This window comes from Lolium rigidum, chromosome 1, assembly GCF_022539505.1.
Source record: "Lolium rigidum isolate FL_2022 chromosome 1, APGP_CSIRO_Lrig_0.1, whole genome shotgun sequence".
NCBI classification, from domain to species: domain Eukaryota; kingdom Viridiplantae; phylum Streptophyta; class Magnoliopsida; order Poales; family Poaceae; genus Lolium; species Lolium rigidum.
The window spans coordinates 360,092,296-360,112,528 of NC_061508.1; the positions used below are offsets into that span (position 1 = coordinate 360,092,296).

A 20,233-nucleotide genomic window follows, 5' to 3' on the forward strand; every position below is an offset into this window, starting at 1 on the left:
CGAATGTCTATTCATATGCAGTGCCGGGAGGGTTCTCGGGTCGACCGAGGGACAGGGACTTGCTGGACTTGGCGGTGGGAGACGTCAGGAGGCTATACTCGCGGACGCGGTCTGAGGGGACATGAGGACTACACCTACACCTTGAGCGGATGCATCGAGCTCTCAGGATATCAGGAGTCTCATGGTGTGGTTCTGGGCTTCCCGTGAGGGTTTGGGAGCTGTGTGTGATCTTGTATGCGAACCTATATTCCTATGTGTGTGGGTGGTGTTGTGTTGTACCGAACCTTATGCTTGTGTGGCTTTATCTATAAAGCTGGGCCGATGGGCCTTCTATTTAAAAATAGATAAAGAAGAGTTTATGTACAAGTCCGAGGACGGACACAACACGCCGTACAACTCGACCCAAGAAAAAGAAAAACTAATCTAGGGGAGCAACTGGCGCACACCCCGGGCTCCTGCGTCCGCCCAATGCCGCGCCTCGGCCACGATGTCGTTGAACAAGGATGACACCAAAGGCCGCATGTTGTCAAAGACCACCGCGTTCCGGTGTTTCCAAATCCACCATGCCGTAAGCATGATCGCCGACGAAATGCCTTTGCGCAGCTGGCGAGGGGTAGTCCGCACCACCAACGACCACCACTCCGCGAAGTCACCCTCAGCCGTGGGAGGACCTGAGGTGGATCGGATCCACGACAGAACCTCATACCAAATCGTCCTGGAGAAGGAACATCCTGTGAGCAGGTGGCTCATGGTCTCGACAGATTGGTCGCAGAGCGGGCATCTCGGCGCATGCGGAAGGCCGCGCCGTGCCGCCTCTCCCCGTCCAGCGATCCGTCAAGGCATGCCAACCAGATGAAGAACTTCACCCTCGGCGGCGCCCAGGATTTCCAGGTTAAGCTTCCATGAACCTAAGATGATCGCCCTCGGAAGAGGGTGTCGTAGCAGAACCGGCCGAATACTCGTTCATCCGTCGTCCACCGCCAAACCAGCTCGTCCGGATCCGCTCCAAGCCGGGTGTCCCTGAGCCGGCCCCATAGCTGAACGTATTGCCACAGTGCTAGGGCGCTCGGTGCACCAACTATGTCGGGGATCCAGGATCGTCCAGCCAACGCCTCCCGGACCGTGCGTGTCTTCCGCCGACGCTTCGATACTAGAGCGTATACCTCCGGCGCCATCTCTCTGATGGACCTGCCATCCAACCACTTGTCCTCCCAGAAGAGGGCGGATTCACCGTTGCCGACCACCATGGAGGTGGAGGCCGCAAAGACATCCAACTCCGTCTTCGAGAAATGCATGTCCAACCCGCGCCAAGGTCGCAGGGGGTCCGTACGCATCCTCCAAATCCATCTCACCCTGAGGCTGATGGCAGTACGCGCAAGGTCTGGGATGCCCAAGCCTCCCAGTCGCAGCGGCCTACACACCCGCGCCCAGTTAACGTGGCAGTGTCCCCCATTGGCATCCGTCCTACCAGCCAAAAGGAATCCACGCAAGATCTTATTCACCTGCTTTAGTGCTTTTTTGCGGAGGCCTAACGCGACGACCATCTTTGGGCCTCAACCCGCCACACATTCGTCTGCCGTTGCTTGTCTCCAATATCGCCCACTATCAAGCTTCTTATGGGTCCAAGAAAGCCGCAACAACATCAGAAAAAAGCCCATGGAGACAAAAGTTGGACACGAGGCCGGGTTTAGGGGATAGAGACGGGAAAAATCACTTGTGTGGTGCATGTAACAACTTCTGACATGAGTTGTCACATCGTAAGAAGTTATTACTGTATGTTTTGCATGTTTTGCAGTGTAGTATTCATCAACTCGGTTGTCATCGTCAATTACAGTGCAATCTAATTAAATGACACATTTTAGTTTGACAAATGCAATCATTTGCAATCTAATAAAACGACACACACTTGGAGAAATGCCACATATGTATATCACTTGGTCACTTACGTACCTCGTCAGGAACCACATGTTAGTGACTTAAGATATCCCTTTTTATGGAGTGTGACGTTTCTAGCATGCATAGGAAATAGGAGCACATATCAGGTGAAAATGGACAAGTTCTGCAAATCTAAAAATTCATGTTTGTAGCCCTTGGATCATGTACCAGCGGCTAGATCGAAGTAATCTTCCCACGACCAATCAGTTCATGCACACGTGTAGAAAACACTATGCGCAAATGTACTGCCTTCCTGGACCTCCAGAATGGCTCATCCTCACGATTTGGAGATGGGATGGACAAAACAATTTTCATCCTGATTTGGATCACTGACAAAACTCGGGAATATTTAGTTACTCTGAGATTTTTTTTTTGACTGTGACTACGGCGAGCATAAGCCAACCTGAACATATATTCAGTCAAGTTGCCTATGAAGCTTTTCAGCCTCTACAAGATGGGTCCAAATGAACCAGAGTACACAGGGGTTACAAGGGTGGAGAAGAAAAAGAAAAACACACACCCACAACACACAAGACCGAGGAGGGAAAAGTGGCCACCCCACAAGCCTATGGGGCGGTTGGCCGATGAGAACTCATCGCAACCCAAGTACATCGATCACAAGGAAGAGCCCAGGGAAACACAAGAGGGGCACCATAGCTCTAGTCCTCGCCGGAGTAATCGAACGGCATTGGATCGCCGAGACCTAGCAACGACATTGCACCGTCGACGTAATCGAAGGGAAGCACGCAACCGAGACCACCCTACGCACCGACACCATCTGCGTCGAGGGGGTTGTCGAAGGGTCGCGCGCGGCCGAGACGACGCCACGACGCCTGTGTGCCGCCAGCTAGAGTCGAAGGGCATCACCAAGCAGAGACACACCCATTGAGTACTCTCGCAAAGAGCACCCTCAACGCGCCACAGAGCTCCGACAAGGACCCGACACCGGAGCTCAGCAACCGGCAAGAAGAAGTCACCACCACCGCTGCCACGGCTCACCTCACATCGGAGAGGAGACCGCACCCATGGCCGCCATCTGCAGAACCATAGGGCACACCAGTACAGAAGGAAGCAGCATCCTCTGCAACTGATGGCAAGACAGAAGGGCTCAACACCCAGCCACGACGGCCCCCCGGGTGGGAAGCGCGTCGCCACCATGGCCGCCACTGCGAAACCATGGCACTCGCCAGCCCCAGTGGCAACCCCTGCAGGCTGATGTCTGAGTAAAGAGGAGACGACTCTCGCAGCCACACACCGACCACCACAGGCCGGCACACAGCAAGCAGGCACCCTGCCGCCCGACGCCACGCCGACCAGCGAGAAGAACCGGCTCACGCCCACTGCCGCCGAGCTGCCGAACGTCGAGGCCTTGGAGGGGCACGCCCTGCAACCGATGCAGGACACGACACCACGGCAAGAACCAAGACATAGCCCAGCCAAACCCACCCCAGGCCTGCAGGCCCGCAGCAGGCCCAGATCGGGCCCAAGCCGGCGCGCCGCCTGCAGAAACGCCCTCCATCGACGCATCCCCCCGCCGATGCGCCGCCCGGAGGCCACCAAGTTCGCCAAGGAGGCTCCGCCGAGCCTCGCTGCGCCGCCGGGCAGAAGAGCGGAGGAGATCGTCGCCACCAGATGCGACCGCCCCGCGAGGCCGCCCTAGCACGCAAGAGGAGATCCCGCCGCCGCCGGCACCGCCCGAGCTTTGCCCGGCGGCTCCCGCCGGCGGCGGCAGGGGAGGGGAGGAGGGTGACGGCTGTTGGACGGGCTAGGGTTTGCGTCCCTGCCGTCGCCCGCGGGGACGAGAGCAGGAGCCACGAAATGTCCAAACAGTTATTTTAGGTCTTGCTTGCTCGTTACTCTGAGATCTTGAGCATAAATAATGAAAGGAATCCAGATTTGTTCGATTTCACGAATAAGCACACGCATGGATCGGACAGTTTGGATCTAGACGAGCTCATGAGCAAAAGAAAAGAGCACATGCAGATCCACCGTTCTATTCCACAGTTACCAGCACCAGGTGTGCACCATTTATGGGCAAGGAGGGATCAGGAACATGCACAAAATCAGATCTGAACAACACAAAAATCATGAACATTTCACCGTTCAGATCGTGTAAGAAATTCCATGATTCAATAGCAAATTGTGTGGCAAAAAAGGGAGGAAAATCAACAAATCTTTAGCAGAGTTCTACTAGGATGGGCCAATAAATTCCATAGTTCAAGAGCGGAATTATAATATGAACTTTTCACGAACAAATATTGTTGATGGATCCGCTCCACTGGTCCTGCAGAATCGATGAGTGGCAGCCGGACTTGCTGCGAGAGGAGTCTCAGGTTTTTTTTGGAAGAGGCGGCACCGCCCGTCGCCAGGAACCACCTCGATGTGCAGCCAAAAACAGGGGAGAATCGGAGGAAGGATGGAAAGTGGAGACTCGACGGAGAGAGAGGTGGAACAGATGCTAGGGACATGCATGATTGGTTTTTCTTGTGACTACGAGGGTTAAATTTTACAAAATGGTTGGAAGTGGGATCAACCGATCGAAGTTGGTGATCTAAACGCTGGTACAAAATCCAACGGTTCTTATGGGCATTTTCAGATTTTCAGGAACTGTGGCATTTTCACATGATACGTTCCCCAGGAAATAGGGTGTATGCCCCACTTTCCCTCTCCTCCTTTTTTTTTGGAATTTTGTTAGCTTTCCCCTCTCTCTCTTTTCACTTTAGAGGCAACTTGAAACTTATGTAGATTTTAGTCCACATGTTTAGTTTGAAAATCATTTGAATATTTGGATTCCTATCAAAGAGAACTTCAAAACAATATCAATATTGAATACTTTTTAACAACATTTGAAATTCAACGTTTGAAACACAGTGAAGCTTTGTAAGCCAGTATGAAACTTGACGAAAATATTTTTTGAAACAATTTATTTTACCGTGTTTCAAACTTGGTTCATGAGAGTTCGAAAAAATAACTAGAATTAACTTTAAGTTCAAACCATAAAATATATTGATGAAAAATAGGATAAACAAGTTCAACGTGTTTCATTGTCAGTCATACTGTTTCAATATGTTTTGGAATTTAGGTTTCAAATTTCGTTAGTTTTAGGCCCGTTTAAAAGATTTAATCGAAACAAATACACATGCTCAAATAGGATAAACAATTTTGATTTATATGGCTCTTAAATCTAGGATTAATAACTAATTTATTGGGAGAGAGTTCCTACTATATACATGCAAAAGATTTTCTTTTTTGCAAATCTCAAATCGTATGGCTCAGATGGCAGAAACATTTTTCGCATGGCAGAAACATTTTTCACAAATACACATGTGCATGCCAGAAACATTATTCTGTCAAAGTGCAAACAAAAACAAGTGGTATTCTCTGAAACTTTGCAATGGATCGCCCGGGCCAGAGTGAACTTTTCGATGGCAGGGATGCTCGAGCAAAGCACGTGTCGTCGAATGCACGAAGCGAGCCCAGCACAAGAACCATTCCACCGTCTCGCCATCGACCGCGCCGCTATTGGACTCGCGCGCTCCCAAAATTCCCCGCCCGATTCACCCCTTCCTCCCGCCATGAGCTCCTCCTCCGGCCGCCGCTCCTCGCCGCCGGCGCAGCCGCTGGCCTCCTCGTCAGGCCAGAAGCGGGCGAGGGGCGACGACGACCCAAGCACGTCGCTTTCCAACCCCGACTCCGCCGCCGCCCCTGCCCCCGCCCAAAACCCTCGCCGCGCCTTCTCCTCCTCCCCGTTCGCCGACTTCGGGAGCTACATGTCCGCGAAGAAGAGCAAGCTCGCCGCGCAGTTCGACGCCGACGCGGCCACCGCCGCCGCGGCTCCCGGGGCCCTCTTCGCGGGCGTCTCCATCTTCGTCGACGGCTTCACCGTCCCCTCTAGCCAGGTGCCCGCCGCCGGCTCGTACTGTACTCGTGTGACTTCGCATTTTCTTGTATCTGTACCGGTGGTGATTATGCCAGAAAAAAATTCAATCTTGTTGTTTGGGGACTGACAGGAGCTGAAGGAGATTATGCTGAACAACGGAGGCCGTATGGTCAACTACTTCTCCAGGCACACGGTGACGCACATCATCTGCACACACCTCCCGGAGAGCAAAATGCGGAACATGAGGTGCATGAGTGGGGGAGGAAACTAGTTTCACTCTTTGTGCTAGTGTAAATGAAAATGTGTAACTGTTTTTTTGTGTGTGTGTGTCCTTGGTGCTTAATCCAGAGCATTCAGTAAGGGACTTCCTGTCGTGAAGCCGGCGTGGGTGGTGGATTCCCTTGCAGAGAACCGGATCCTCAGCTGTATGTTCTTTTCTTTCTCCTTCTCTTTTGTAACCAGTATGGTAGCTGTTGCTTGAGTTATTCGATAAACCATGTTGCTAGCAATACTTTGTAGTCATAGTTTTGATTGAGTCAGCTGCATCAGTGCACATGGAATTCAGACACTGTCTGGGATGAAGTAAATCTTTCTGATGAACAGGGTTTTCCTGGCAGATGTTGTTTTTAGCTTAAGATAGGTAGCCCTACATGGTCCCCCATCCACTAAAAATCTAGAACCATGTTAAATCATCATAATATACAGTTTTGCCTAGTTTACTTCTGTGCGCATCTCCCCTTCTTCAGTTTTTCTAGTTTATGGACATGTAGCCATAAATAGCAGGTGCTAGATCAATTAGTGAAATTATTTAACCGGACACAATGTTAATAATTATGTAAAAGTTCACTTCTTTGCTTATTTCCCCCCTAGAACTATGCTTCCATCTATCTTGTCTCACAGCAGGTGCTCATGTGGTTCTGTACTGCACATGTGTAGCTGGTGCTGATATCTTATGACACTGTAGTTTGTATCCACTATATTAGTTCATTTATTCTTATGATGGAATTATTTCTATTTTCTTATTTTCACTCAGGCATTCCATATCAAATAAGTCACCATAGTTCTTCAAGCCGAAAGCAGATGAAGCTTTCTGCTTTCTTTTCTGGGAAACAAGATGGAACATGTAATCAGGGTGACCGAAATGATGTAAACAAAGACCTTGGGCTCCAAACTTCTTCTGCCCAGGAGGGATCACAAGACCCCCAAAATGTATCTCGTGAAAACGAAGGATCATTAATGAGTGTTGAGGTAGCAGAGGACTCACTATCCCCGGATGAACACGAAGTTTCAACATTCGAAGAACGAGATGGTGAAGATTTTGCAATGGACGATGATGATAATGTTTGTGAAACAGAGATTTCAGAAAGTGTGGACAATGACATGGATACTAAACTTTATGTGGCTGATTCCCCTGATGCTACATCAGATGTGTGCGGTACAAACTCTGTGGGGAGCCATGTATCATTTGGTTCGCTGGAGAAAGATACAGCTAAATCTTCTACCCGTTCACATTCAACCCTAACAGATCCAAATTTTGTCGAAAATTATTTCAAGGCATGTTACCCAAACAATTTAGCATCATTTTTAGTTCTATTTATATTTTTGTTACACAATTGTTGGCATGATCTGGTTCAATATTAGAACACTGCTACTGAAATGTGGAATTTACTATCTTGTAAGGAATTATGTTTAACTCCGAAAAATTTCCTGGTCTTTTAAGGATTGATCAAAATGAAATATTTTTGTTACACAATTGTTTTCTCTTACTGCCATGCTTTGTTTTCATTAGAGTATCATATACATTCTTCAATGGTATACTGCAATTATTTGTCATGCTGATTATTTTTACCATGAACTTATGTGGTACTGTAGCATTCTCGACTGCATTTCATTGGGACATGGAGAAATCGCTACCGCAAGCGCTTCTCAAATTCACTTGGAGCTAAAAGCAGTAAGGGGAAGAATGACCATTCTGGGAAGAAGAAAACAATAATTCATATTGATATGGTAATCTTGTCAATTTATCATCCTTTGTTAGATATACATATAATTTTTTTTTTATAATGCTGATGCTTTGCACTAATCTTCCAAACATTAATATCCTTTGTGGGCCTGTTATCTTTTTTTGTAATATGCTATGTATATTTAGCTATACAACTTGGCATATCACTTCGTGACTTCTAGAATCCAGTTTAGTTGCAAAGATAAAAAAGCACACCCTTCTTTGGAAGCCCTGATTAGTTCACAATTTTATAATTAGATTTTTTAATCCAAAAGGCGTGGTAAATTTTTATCTTCTTGTAAAGGACGCATCATCTTTTGAGAGGAATGTGCTAAAAACAGGCTAAATACGTCGAGTCAGCAGTGCATTGGCTACTGCTGTCAACATAGTTATATAACCGTGAATTAGTTCTCCATGTTATTGAATCGTATGGAGAATAAAATCATCCGCATAAACTAGCAGGAAAGTAGAGAAACAGACCATTAAAACTTCGGTCTGAGCTACAATTTTCAGTCACTAGTTGATTTAATGCTCACAGAAGACTCAGCATGAATATTTGCTTATCTTGATCCTGGGCATAACCTTCTGCAGTTTGAGTATTGTATCTTGGTATCTGCTGTCATCAGACATACGGCAGTGCTATTTGCGTTGATACTTGTTACCTTGATCTTTGACATATGGTTTCTCCAATTCCAGGACTGCTTTTTTGTATCCGTTGTCATCAGAAATAGGCCAGAGCTGCACGATAAGCCGGTAGCAGTTTGTCATTCAGACAATCCTAAAGGAACCGCAGAAATATCATCTGCAAACTATCCTGCGCGAAACTATGGTGCTTTATTTTACTGGAGATCACAGCTGGGGCTTAAAATCTGTTGGTGGACATACCTGAATGTATTTTATGTCCTTTTTTGTGGATTCCAGGGATAAAGGCTGGCATGTTAATTAGAGATGCCAAAGCTCGGTGCCCTCACTTAACAGTTGTTCCTTATAACTTTGATGCATATGGGGAGGTATATCTTCTAACTTACCACGACTGTCAGTTCGTCTCAAACTTTTATCTGGAGTCTGGACACTGCTTTTGTTCAAATTGAGATCTTGGTATGGAACTGTATTGTAGGTTGCTGACCAGTTCTATGGTATTTTGCATAAATATTGCAGTAAGGTTCAGGTTTGTACTGTATTATCCCATACTCTGCATATGTTCATGTTAATACAATCCCCACAAGATGATTGCCACATATACGTCATAATTCTGACTAAGTTATTTAGGCTTTGAGCTGTGATGAAGCATTTCTGGACATGACTGAGTGCTTACACGATAATGTGGAGGAAGTTACACAAAGAATGAGAAATGAGATATTTGGTACAACAAAGTGCACTGCTAGTGCAGGTATTGCTGAAAACAGGCTCCTAGCCCGTTTAGCCACCAGATCTGCAAAGCCGAATGGACAGTTATTTATTTCATCCGAGAAGGTATGCGTGCATGTTAAATGTGCCCATCCTTAGCTTTGTACATTATTTCCATGTACAAGGTGATTTTGAATGAGGGCATGTTTGGAACAACAATTATAGGCATTCTGAAGGAATTACCCTTTATTCTTTTCATAGAGTTAAACATAATTGAAGACAGTTTATTAATCCAGTGATTTGCTTGTGTTGCTCAATTGACTATTGTTTTGTCTAAACACAACTTTGTTACAGGCTGATGATTATTTGAATACCCTCCCTATCAAAGCACTTCCAGGCATTGGTTTTACCGTTTCTGCAAAACTGAAAAGCAACGAAGTTGAATACTGTGGTCAGCTTCGCAACATATCAAAGGTTTGCCAACGTCTCACTTATGTAGTTTAACATGTTGTCACCCCTTCTCTTAAAGTAAGTTGGCAAGCGTGCTGTCAAATGGCTCCTTATTTTACAAGTTCGATACCATGCTCGACTAAATTTTACTAATGTGGAATGGAAGGAAAATCAGTTCATCTTTTACAGTTATAATGAGCAATAATATATCACTATATATGGAATATCTGCTATGTAATGGCCATACCATGCATCACCGTAGTCTCCGATCTGTAGGTTTGTGCATATGTTCTTTTACTGACTTCCCGCAAACACTTTTTATGTAGGATGCTCTCCATAAGGACTTTGGAAAAAAGATCAGTAATATGTTATGGAACTATTGCAGAGGAATTGACCATTCAGTTGTTGAAGATGTTCAGGTAGAAGCATCCTAGTGATTTCCTATTGTGAGAACCCAGGATAAGATTGATGTGCATAGCAAAGCCTGGTATCTTGTAACTGCATGCTTCTAGCTCACTGTTGCAAACAACTTGAACTAATCACATTCTCGTTGTTTCCTCCCGATTTGAGTTTGTAACTAGTTTTGTATTGACAGATAGTATGCATTGTGAATACAAGGAAAGGAACAACAGTCCCCCCAAATGTCTGAGACCTTTTTTTTCAAACAACTGTTACATAAAGGATGTATGCCTTTAATATGATATCAAATCAATACTGCTAATTTTTGTGCACATTTCACTTAAATACAAAAATGTATTTCTGAAAGATGTATCAAATTTCGTACTGTTCCTGTGGTGTAATCTCCCATTTGTATGGCTTGTTATTGTAAGCAGATCTCATAGTGGAAAATAAACTATATTTAAATATTAATTTTGTGTTAACAGCATTGTGTTCCTCCTGCAAATATGGGTTACCCTTTTGCTTTATTTTGACATATGATGCTTTCCCCTAGCTTTTGCATGGTATGGATTATTTGCTGAAATGAAACTGTGTGATATGACATTGCATTAGTAATAGCTCAAGAAATCAGACACAATCACACATGCTAGGGCTCAAATGATCTCCTAAATATAATTACCTATGCTTTCTTTTGAACTGTGTTAGTTGTTGACATGGATGCAAATTTGCTTCTTACAAGGATCAAATGTCTTTGATTTTTTTTCTCAAAAATAAATATTTGATTTTATTCATCACTGATGCTTAGCAGGCACCGTGTTGATTCTGGTCATCCTTCCCTTTTAATTGAATAACCTGATATATTTGGACTTTATTTGCATATATTACAGGAAACAAAATCTGTGGGTGCTGAAGTCAATTGGGGAGTCAGATTTAATGAGGACAAAGATGTGTGCCCCTTTTTTCACTCTTGTGTTATTAATCATCTTAATGCTGTGCCTTTTCGGGTTTGATATTATTATGTTTATCTTTGCAGGCTGATCATTTTCTTGTGAACCTAAGCAAGGAGGTTTCTTTACGCTTACAAGGATGTGGGCTACAGGGCCGTACTATTACCCTTAAGGTTGTTTCTGTACACACTTCTTAATCCATTTCTGTGGCAATTGGTTATAGTTTTATAACCAATATGTTCTGCCTTGAAGGTGAAAACAAGAAGGAAAGGTGCAGGAGAGCCAATAAAGTTTATGGGATGTGGTGACTGTGAAACCATGAGTCGTTCCACCACGGTAAGGGTTAAATGATGCATTTGAATAGACACATTCTTTATGTAACAGTTGTTTGAATAGACACATTCTTTATGTATTTGAATAGACACCATGTGTTGTAATCTTTGTTTATTTTTGTATTTCTGTATCAACTTGCATTCCATAACATTATGTTGACCATTTGCACCAAGGGTCAGGCAAGCATTTATCCTGTAAAATATGTTCTCAGTTCTTGGTGCACATTCTTAATACAAAATGTGATTTTTGTCATCACTATTTTTCTTACCTTTCTTTCTTTTCCTTTGCTGTTTCAAAGATCACAGGTGCAACTGACAATTTAGTCACCCTTCAGAGAATCGCAAGACAATTGTTTGCAGCTTTTCATGTTGGTAAGTTCGATTTATTCTCTCTCATACTCCTTCCGTCCCAAAATGTATTACACGGCCTTTGATGCACGACTTTGATCACTAATTATATGGACTGGGAATGTATAAATGATATCGTTGCATTTGTCTTAAAAAACTATATTTATACTAATTTTATGGACATATTATAAGTACAAATTATAGTCAAATTTGTACGTTGTTGACCAACAAAAATAAAGGGTGCCTTACATTTTTTAACAGAGGGAGTATCTTATATATACTGCCTCCACCATAAATGTCTCTTCTAATTATTACCTCCGTTCAAAAATATAAAATGTTTTGGCAGCTCAAATTGAACTGCAAAAACTTCTTATATTTAGGAACAGAAGAAGTAGTATTTTTTTGGGTTACTTTGTTGAAGACTAAGTCTGCAATGCCATATTCTAGATGTGAAGGAAGTTCGCGGAGTTGGACTAAAAATGTCGAAGCTTGAGCATGCAGATTTAGCTCGAGGAGGTATCTTCTAACTGTTTGAATTCTCATCTATGTGTTTTTCTCTTTATTGTTCAACACTCTCTTGGGCATGACATAAATATCTCGTGCTATTCGCATTGGGATAACTAAAATTCTGTCAAGATTTGGGTCTGAGTTATCAGACAGCTAAGGTGTATCAAGTGAAGAATTTGAAAGCGGGAATGGTGATTGGCACTTAATGAGTTCTTTTTTTTTTTACTTCTGACATATAAGAGTATGGCTAAAAATAATGCGTTTCCTTATTTGCTGGAATATACAGTTTTGTCGTACTACTAGTCTAGAACTACATGTTAAATATCTGAAGTATAATGGTCCGAGCGCTCTCACCAAACTATGTATCATGTGTGAATAGATATCTACACAAGTTAGTAATTATTTTCCTTGTTTGGAAATATAAGGCATATTTCGTCTTGCACATAACCAAGGAGATTCCAACGGTGACTAAACTACATGTATTAAGATGGATATTTTGTAGAGTATAGAGCGAATAACACACATGGTTTGCATTCAAATATGAATTACACTGTATAATATAAGCCTTGTATTTTCAAACAAAGGGAGTAGTTATATATCACTGATTGCACTGGATATTGGCATAATTGGGCTAATGAATAGGCCAAACCCACTGTAATATTCCTGCTCATGTTGCCGTAGTGTTTATGCAACATTATTTTTATAAGCTACTCTTTTGTAGTATAGGTTTTAAGTCGACTGATAAGGTTCTTTTCAAGGAAATTAATGCAATAAGTCAACATATTTTACTTCCTTCACACCACCCTTATGAGTTATGACAGCTTGTTCCAGTACTTCTTGAATGCTTTGCACTAAACTAACAATGATAAACCAGTTCAAATATAATCTCCAGATTAGTGTTGGTAATTTTCTGCCAATATCTTCTTAAGTCTACTACACATTCTTCCTTAGCTAGTGGCTACCTGATTTTTTGGATACTTATCTTTTCATGGTTGTTAATTTTTAATGAAGCACCACAAGGGAATATGCTTAAATCATGGCTTGGTTCATCAGCTGAAAAGCTTAAGAAACAGGGCAGTGAGAAAACCTGCTTGCGTGGAAACAGTGATGATGCAGGTATTGGGCATTTTATCATACGAAGGTGTTGGGTTTCCATATTTTAGTGTTGTTTTGCATAGTGTTTTACTTCATAGTGTTGAATGTGCGAAGTTTCCGTTCTCTATAGAATTTTTGGAAGAATTTGACTTGTCAGACATCATGTAGGAACCAGTGGGTTGCGAAATTTGGGAGGCTCCAGACCATCATTTACACGCGTAGGAAGAATTTGACTTTCTTACTGTGACCTTCATGACCTTGGTTTTTCAGGTGCTCCCTGGACTTTTGATAACAAGCAAAAGGGAATCCGAAATGTGAGAGTCAGATTGGACCGTGCTGTTGCTACCCCAACGTGGTCTGATATATATCCAAACTGCTCGGTGAGCCATTTAACTTCTTCAAGATCTGACCATTGTCCTATTCTCCTCAACCTTGAAGACTTGAATGCAGTAAAGTTAAAAAACCCCATGCGTAGATATGAGGCATGCTGGGAGAGAGAACAATCACTAGCTGAAGAAGTGAAAGTAGCATGGGAGGGACATGCCAGACCAAAGAATCTAGAACAGGTTGCATCGAACCTCTCAGGGGTGATGGACTGTTTACAATCATGGAGCAAGAAAACGGTGGGCTGTGTGCCAAAAAAGATTGACAAGCTGCGAAAGAGACTGAAGAGCATAAACGTCCGAAACGCAATACAAGACCAACAAGAAAAAATCCAGATTGAAAAAGAGCTTGATAGTTTACTTGAGCAGGAGGAGATTTACTGGCGTCAACGATCAAGAATAAACTGGTTGAAAGAAGGAGACCGAAACACGAAATTTTTCCATAAAAAGGCAACTTGGAGAAAAAAGAAGAATAGAATTGATCGGCTCCAGAGACAGGATGGATCGATGACTGAAAATAACGGAGAAATGGAGGGTATGGCTACAGAATTTTTTAAAGAACTCTATACAGCTGATCAACATGTGCAGCCGAGAGCCATTTTAGATCTAGTACAGCCACAAATCACACATCATATGAATGAGGGCTTATGCGCAGCTTTTTCAGATGATGAAATAAGCAATGCACTGTTCCAAATCGGCCCTCTAAAAGCTCCAGGAAAAGATGGCTTCCCAGCTAGGTTCTACCAACGCCATTGGGGAGTCTTCAAAGATGATATTATTGCAGCAATTAAGGAATTCTTTCTGAGTGGTAAGATGCCTGAAGGAATAAATGATACGATCATTGTCTTAATTCCGAAAAAGAAAAATCCAGTTTGCTTACGAGACTTTAGACCCATTAGCTTGTGTAATGTAATATACAAGATGATATCTAAATGTTTAGTCAATAGGCTGAGACCGATGCTACAGGAGATAATATCCCCTAATCAGAGTGCCTTTATTCCAGGCAGATTAATAACGGATAATGCGCTTATTGCTTTTGAGTGTATCCATTCTCTGCAGAAGAGCTCGGATAGGAAAGGAAAATTTGGTGCTTACAAGCTTGACCTGGCTAAAGCCTACGACAGAGTAGATTGGAATTATCTTGAAGGAATTCTTGAAAAGCTTGGTTTTGCTAGACAGTGGATTGAGTGGGTGATGACTTGTGTTAAAACAGTACAATATTCAGTTCGCTTCAATGGGGAAATTCTGGAAAGTTTTAGACCATCAAGAGGCCTTCGCCAAGGTGACCCGCTATCACCTTATCTATTTCTCTTCGTGGCAGATGGCCTATCTAGGCTGCTTCAAGAAGAGATTGATAAAGGACAGATTAGAGACCTTAAAGTGTGCAGACGTAGTCCTGGAATATCGCATCTGCTCTTTGCAGATGACAGCCTATTGTTTTTTGAAGCTAATGTGGACCAAGCAAACAAAATTAAAACGGTCCTAAATAAGTATGAGGTAGCTACAGGACAATTGTTGAGCCCTGGAAAATGTTCACTTTTACTAGGGAATAAGTGTACAGTGGAAGAAGGAAATGAGGTAGCTTCAATCCTTGACATTCAAACAGTTGGCTTTGAAGAAAAATACTTGGGTCTGCCAGTGCCGGAGGGCCGGATGAAAGATGGAAAATTTCAGCCTATCAAGGAAACAATAATGAAGAAATTTTCAGATTATGCAGAAAAATACTCTTCCAGTGGTGCAAAAGATGTTCTAATTAAAGCAGTGATTCAAGCAATCCCAACTTACCCTATGAGTGTATTCCAATTCTCGGCAGGTTTTTGCGAAGAGCTCATGAAGCTAATAAGAGATTTTTGGTGGGGAGATGAGAATGAAAGACGCAAAATGCACTGGATGAGCTGGAACAAATTAACAAAAAGAAAAGGACAGGGTGGAATGGGGTTCCGAGACCTGCACCTTTTCAACCAGGCATTACTCGCAAAACAAGCCTGGCGCCTTATTGCGTTCCCAAATAGCCTCTGTGCCAGACTCCTCAAGGCAAAATATTATCCTTCAGGTGAACTCACAGATACAGCTTTCATTACCAACCCCTCTCCATGTTGGCAGGGTATTATGCATGGGCTAGAATTGCTAAAAAAGGGCATTGTCTGGCGTATTGGAAACGGAAAAAAGGTAAGGATTTGGAGAGACAATTGGGTTCCAAGAGGTGACATGAAAATCACAAACAATGTGAACAAGTCAAGAGTAAGAAAGGTGGAACACTTGATCAATCAAGAGGACCACTCATGGAATGAAGGCAAGGTTAGACACATCTTCTCTACTTATGATGCTGAGGAAATTCTTAAAATTCGGCTGCCCAATTATGAAGCGGAAGATTTCATTTCTTGGATACCTGAACGGCATGGCTTATTCACTGTCCGGAGTGCTTATAACCTGGCACTGGACCTACGCAACACAACCCCTCCTAATTCAAGTAGGAACACAAATGGGGACAGACCTTTGTGGAAAACAATTTGGAATTCAAATGTCCCACCAAAGGTAAAAAATTTCACTTGGAAACTTGCTACTAATAGTCCGGCGGTGCGAGGCTAATAGAAGCAGGAGACTTCCTAATGTGCTTCCTACATGTACCATCCGTGGGAGAGAAGAGGAAACAGGGTATCATGCTACAATGAAGTGCACCAAAGCAATGGCATTGAGACAAGGTTTAGCCAAGAGCTGGAAACTACCTCGGGAGAAAGAGCTTGGTTTTACGGGCAATGATTGGGTTCTAGTACTTCTTGATAAGTTGGATAAAGAAATGAGGGAAAAATGATGTTTATCTGGTGGAGAGCTTGGCACCACCGAAATAACATAATTTTTGACAAGGGAGATGCTTCTGTTAATAACTCCATCCGCTATTTACAAAACTATCTAGCTACCTTGCAGGGAATAGCAAAGGGAGGAGACTTAGCGAATAGGAAAGGCAAAGATAAGGTTCTTCAAAATTCTGAAATCTACAGGGCAAAGGAGACGGTGGCAACAGAAACTTGGAGGAAGCCGGAAGAAGGATGGGTGAAGTGCAATGTAGATGCAAGCTTCTCAAGTGAAGAAAGAACGGGAGCATGGGGAGCTGTACTGAGAGATCATAATGGACAGGTCATTGCCTCGGCATGGGACTATATTCCTCACTGCAATTCAGCAACTGTAGGGGAAGCAGTAGCATGCTTGGAAGGCCTTAAATTAGCACTGGCAAATTCATCCTTAAATCTGATTATTGAAACTGACTGTGCTGCAGTACTGGAGGTGTTTAAATCTGATAGTATGGACAGATCTGAGTCTTGTGTTATAGCAAAGGAATTTAGACTGAAGAAGCCCCCTGATAGACAAGTCGTGTTAGCTAAGATTAGCAGGGTCTATAATGCTGTAGCTCATGAGCTCTGTCAATTAGGTCGTAGAGAGTTGAGTGGTGGTGTGTTACAAAACTCGGTTCCGACCTGCGTGTCGAAAGCGGTTTTGGATGATTGTAACCAAAACTTTGTTATTTGATTAATACATTGCCAGTTTTCAAAAAAAAAAATCATTTACACGCGTGGCATCCCATTCATCAAAGGCGAACCTCACAATTGATAGGTCTACCAGAGTCGATGCTGTTGAGATGCCACCATTATCCGAACTTGATCTGGAGGTCCTCAAAAACCTTCCCCCCGAGATAATATCTGAAATGAATGTCATGTACAAGGGAGAATTGCGCGGTTTTCTAGATATGATAAGTGGAGATGAAGGCAAGGAAAGCAATTCAAAATCTCTTGTTTCACCTGCAGTTGATCAGAACTCTGTGTCTGCTTCTGCTGCAAAGTTGCATGGATATGGAGAGCATAGAGACTCCGTTCATTTGGGAAAGCAGAAGGATACTAAGGTAAGCTGAACAGCAACCTTTAAACTGGAAACGTAGTGGAAGCACACAGTTCAAAGCTGACACTTTGTTATTTTCGGACCATTCCTTGAGCATTCTAAATGTTGGTATTACTGCCACAGGGGACAACAGACCAGGAAGTTCAAGCTGCCAGTGCATCGTGCTCAAGAGCCTGCGAATTGGGTGATACAAACAGTGTCACTCGGCTTGATTTCATGCCTAATTCTCTAAGCCAGGCAGACTTCACAGTTCTGCAGGAATTACCTGAGGATGTCAAGGCTGATTTGTTTAATGTGCTTCCATTGCATAGGTCAAGAGATCCTACATGCAGCACTTCCAATGTTACTGAAAGTAAATCTCCGAATGATGAAGGAACTGATGATCCAATACGCCATCTCCCAGGAAGTTCTAAAAAATGGGCCGAACAGTTGAAAGTTAGCAGTTCTCTAATATTGAATGCTATTGCGGAGCAACATGCAGATTCTATCTCCAATAAACCTTTATCTTCCATTTTAGAGCCCATCGCTTCCCTCCTCCCTATGTGCCCCAACTCAGGCAGCGAAGAATGGAACGACACACTCTCCTGCCTCTCTGGGCTTCTTATAGAGTATATACACCTGAAAGTCGATTCTGATATTGAAGAGCTGCACAGATGTTTCCTTCTTTTGAAAAGGTGATGTATACAACCGTTCAAGCATTATTAGATACGAACATGTAATGATATGGGCGCAGTTAGTCTCTCTTGAAGAGGAAGGTAATTCATGCTACCACATTATCATTAGTTACTGAACTTTCTCATTGCAGGTTCTCGTTATCATCTGAGCTTTTTCTGGAATTGCACAATAGCATTCTTCCTTTGCTACAGGTAAAATTTACATGTTTAGCTATTATCGGTTTTTCTTGAAGACTTTATTTTGAGATTGATCTCCGTATTTGTTATGGCTGTCCTTCATGTCCTTCGCTTTGTCACTTCTGGGTTTCACAAACTTCATGGTTGGAGTACCTTCTTAGTTTTTAGATGGAGGCAATCAGCTGTCCAGTTTTTTCTTCTTCTGATTATAAAAATACAGCTGCTTCAGTTAGGTTTTGAGAACATTGTACCACACATGCATAATTTTGCTTGGTCATTTTGTAGGATTCCATCAGTCAGCATTATGGTGGAGTATTGCGTCTCTAGTTCGAAGTTCAGCTATCAGGGACCATTTAGTGATAGGAGATGGAGATGGACGCTGGAGTACAGTGGAGAATCTAACACCATCATGCTGTGTACCCAAGGAGTGTAAATGGCTCTTCTGGTCTGCGGCTACAAACTGAATCAGTGTTTTGAATGCTAGCGCTGTGGGTTCGTCATGGACAAAAGGAAATTGTGTACACCTGTAAATATTACTACTTCTACATGAATGACTCTATGAGCCCTCATTTTGTTCTTTGTAATATAGCCCTTTTTCCTTCAAAATAGCTCATTCTCCCGGGAACAAAGGCAAAAGTTGACATAGGGAGTTCAAAATTCTGTGGATGCAGCCTGTATGCAATCTTTGCTGCTTTCATTCCAACATGCAAACCTTACGAAGCCTTCAGATGTTTTTTGTGCTATGCAATTAATTCAGGTTAGCTTAATTTTGTCAAGAACAGCAAAAGGGAGAGTTTGACAACAACAACAACAAAAATGAGAATCCAACTTGTGAGTTGGGAATACGAACAGAAGAAATCATTTAAGTTGCAAATCACCTGCTATAAATTGGTAGGCGCAACATCTTCAATATGATCAATCACCTTTTTCAAGGCATTAATCTCTGCATATTCGAGCAGATTCTGAAACACTAAGTCACGCTCTCAATTCAGCAGCTTTTGTTGATCACATGTACAGAACAGGCACAATCGATCAACTGTGTTGCGCTATTCGTGCTATTTACATTTGAGGTATCACATTGCATGTTCGAGATAAATAGACACACGGTGAACAAGCCTCGGTCGAGTTGTAGATCAACCGTCCTATAGTACAAGGCTAGACTGCTAGAGCCCTAAACCCTGTGAAGCTGGCTCGTGATCAAGAAGCCAATGCCTTGGTTTGGCAGCATAGATTGCTATCGTTGGACTAGCACTCGCCGAATCCCAAATGAGATATCAAGAATTTTATTATTGACATGATATCACAATTACAGAACATACAATAGGCGAGTTATTGTTGCACTCCTATTACAAGTTTGAGTGACAATTGCACTAAAACCCTATGAAGCCATCCTGGTCACGGTGACGGTCTTCTTGATCATGGAGCTGCCGCACCTCGCCTGGCTCCTCTCCCTCATGATTGGGTGCTTCTTCTTCAGCGTTTGCTTGATCATCTCCGGCGCCACCACCTTTATTGGCAGACGTCGTCGCTTGGCGTCATCCGCCTCTTGGTACCTTTGGTTGAACTTGCGCTTTGCAGCTTGTATCTTTTCCTCGGGGATGGGCCCGACACGGTCGCCGCGGAAGATGAGTCCCGGGGCGACGGGATCGGACGCGCTGTTTGTGATCTCCACCGTCTTCTTCTTGGCGGATGTCTCCGCCTCCAGGGTCTTGGCAGGCTGCATCGCCGTCCTCCTCGCGTCAGGCGCGTGATGATGGTCGACCGTCTTGGGCTGGGGCGGCAGGTGGTTCAGGAGCTTGGGCATGGCGTCTCTGACCTTGGCGTCGTCGTTCCGGGCGGAAGTCCTCCACGCGGCGACGATGCCGC

General features: G+C 43.6%; 1 protein-coding gene across 1 annotated transcript; it reads left to right on the forward strand.

Annotated features, from left to right (window-relative positions):
- The first annotated feature begins 5,716 nt into the window (after positions 1-5,716).
- Positions 5,717-18,975, forward strand: LOC124702825 (DNA repair protein REV1-like). Its single transcript, XM_047235003.1, has 22 exons — positions 5,717-5,834; positions 5,946-6,061; positions 6,164-6,240; positions 6,849-7,369; positions 7,688-7,822; positions 8,514-8,646; positions 8,739-8,827; positions 8,935-8,985; positions 9,087-9,290; positions 9,519-9,638; positions 9,941-10,033; positions 10,901-10,960; positions 11,047-11,133; positions 11,213-11,296; positions 11,592-11,664; positions 12,088-12,156; positions 13,159-13,263; positions 13,411-13,447; positions 17,181-17,520; positions 17,640-18,190; positions 18,322-18,382; positions 18,653-18,975. The coding sequence occupies exons 2-22, from the start codon at positions 5,961-5,963 to the stop codon at positions 18,692-18,694; spliced, it is 3,033 nt and encodes a 1,010-aa protein (XP_047090959.1). The 5' UTR covers positions 5,717-5,834; positions 5,946-5,960; the 3' UTR covers positions 18,695-18,975.
- The last annotated feature ends 1,258 nt before the right edge of the window (positions 18,976-20,233 follow it).

Bases quoted from the DNA above. Each gene is read 5' to 3' on its own strand.
- LOC124702825 (XM_047235003.1), top strand. From the start codon at position 5,961: ATGCTGAACAACGGAGGCCGTATGGTCAACTACTTCTCCAGGCACACG. The intron at 9,639-9,940 runs GTTTGCCAACGT...CTTTTTATGTAG, and splicing joins AGCTTCGCAACATATCAAAG to GATGCTCTCCATAAGGACTT. The intron at 13,448-17,180 runs ATCATTTACACG...TCAAAAAAAAAA, and splicing joins AATTTGGGAGGCTCCAGACC to ATCATTTACACGCGTGGCAT.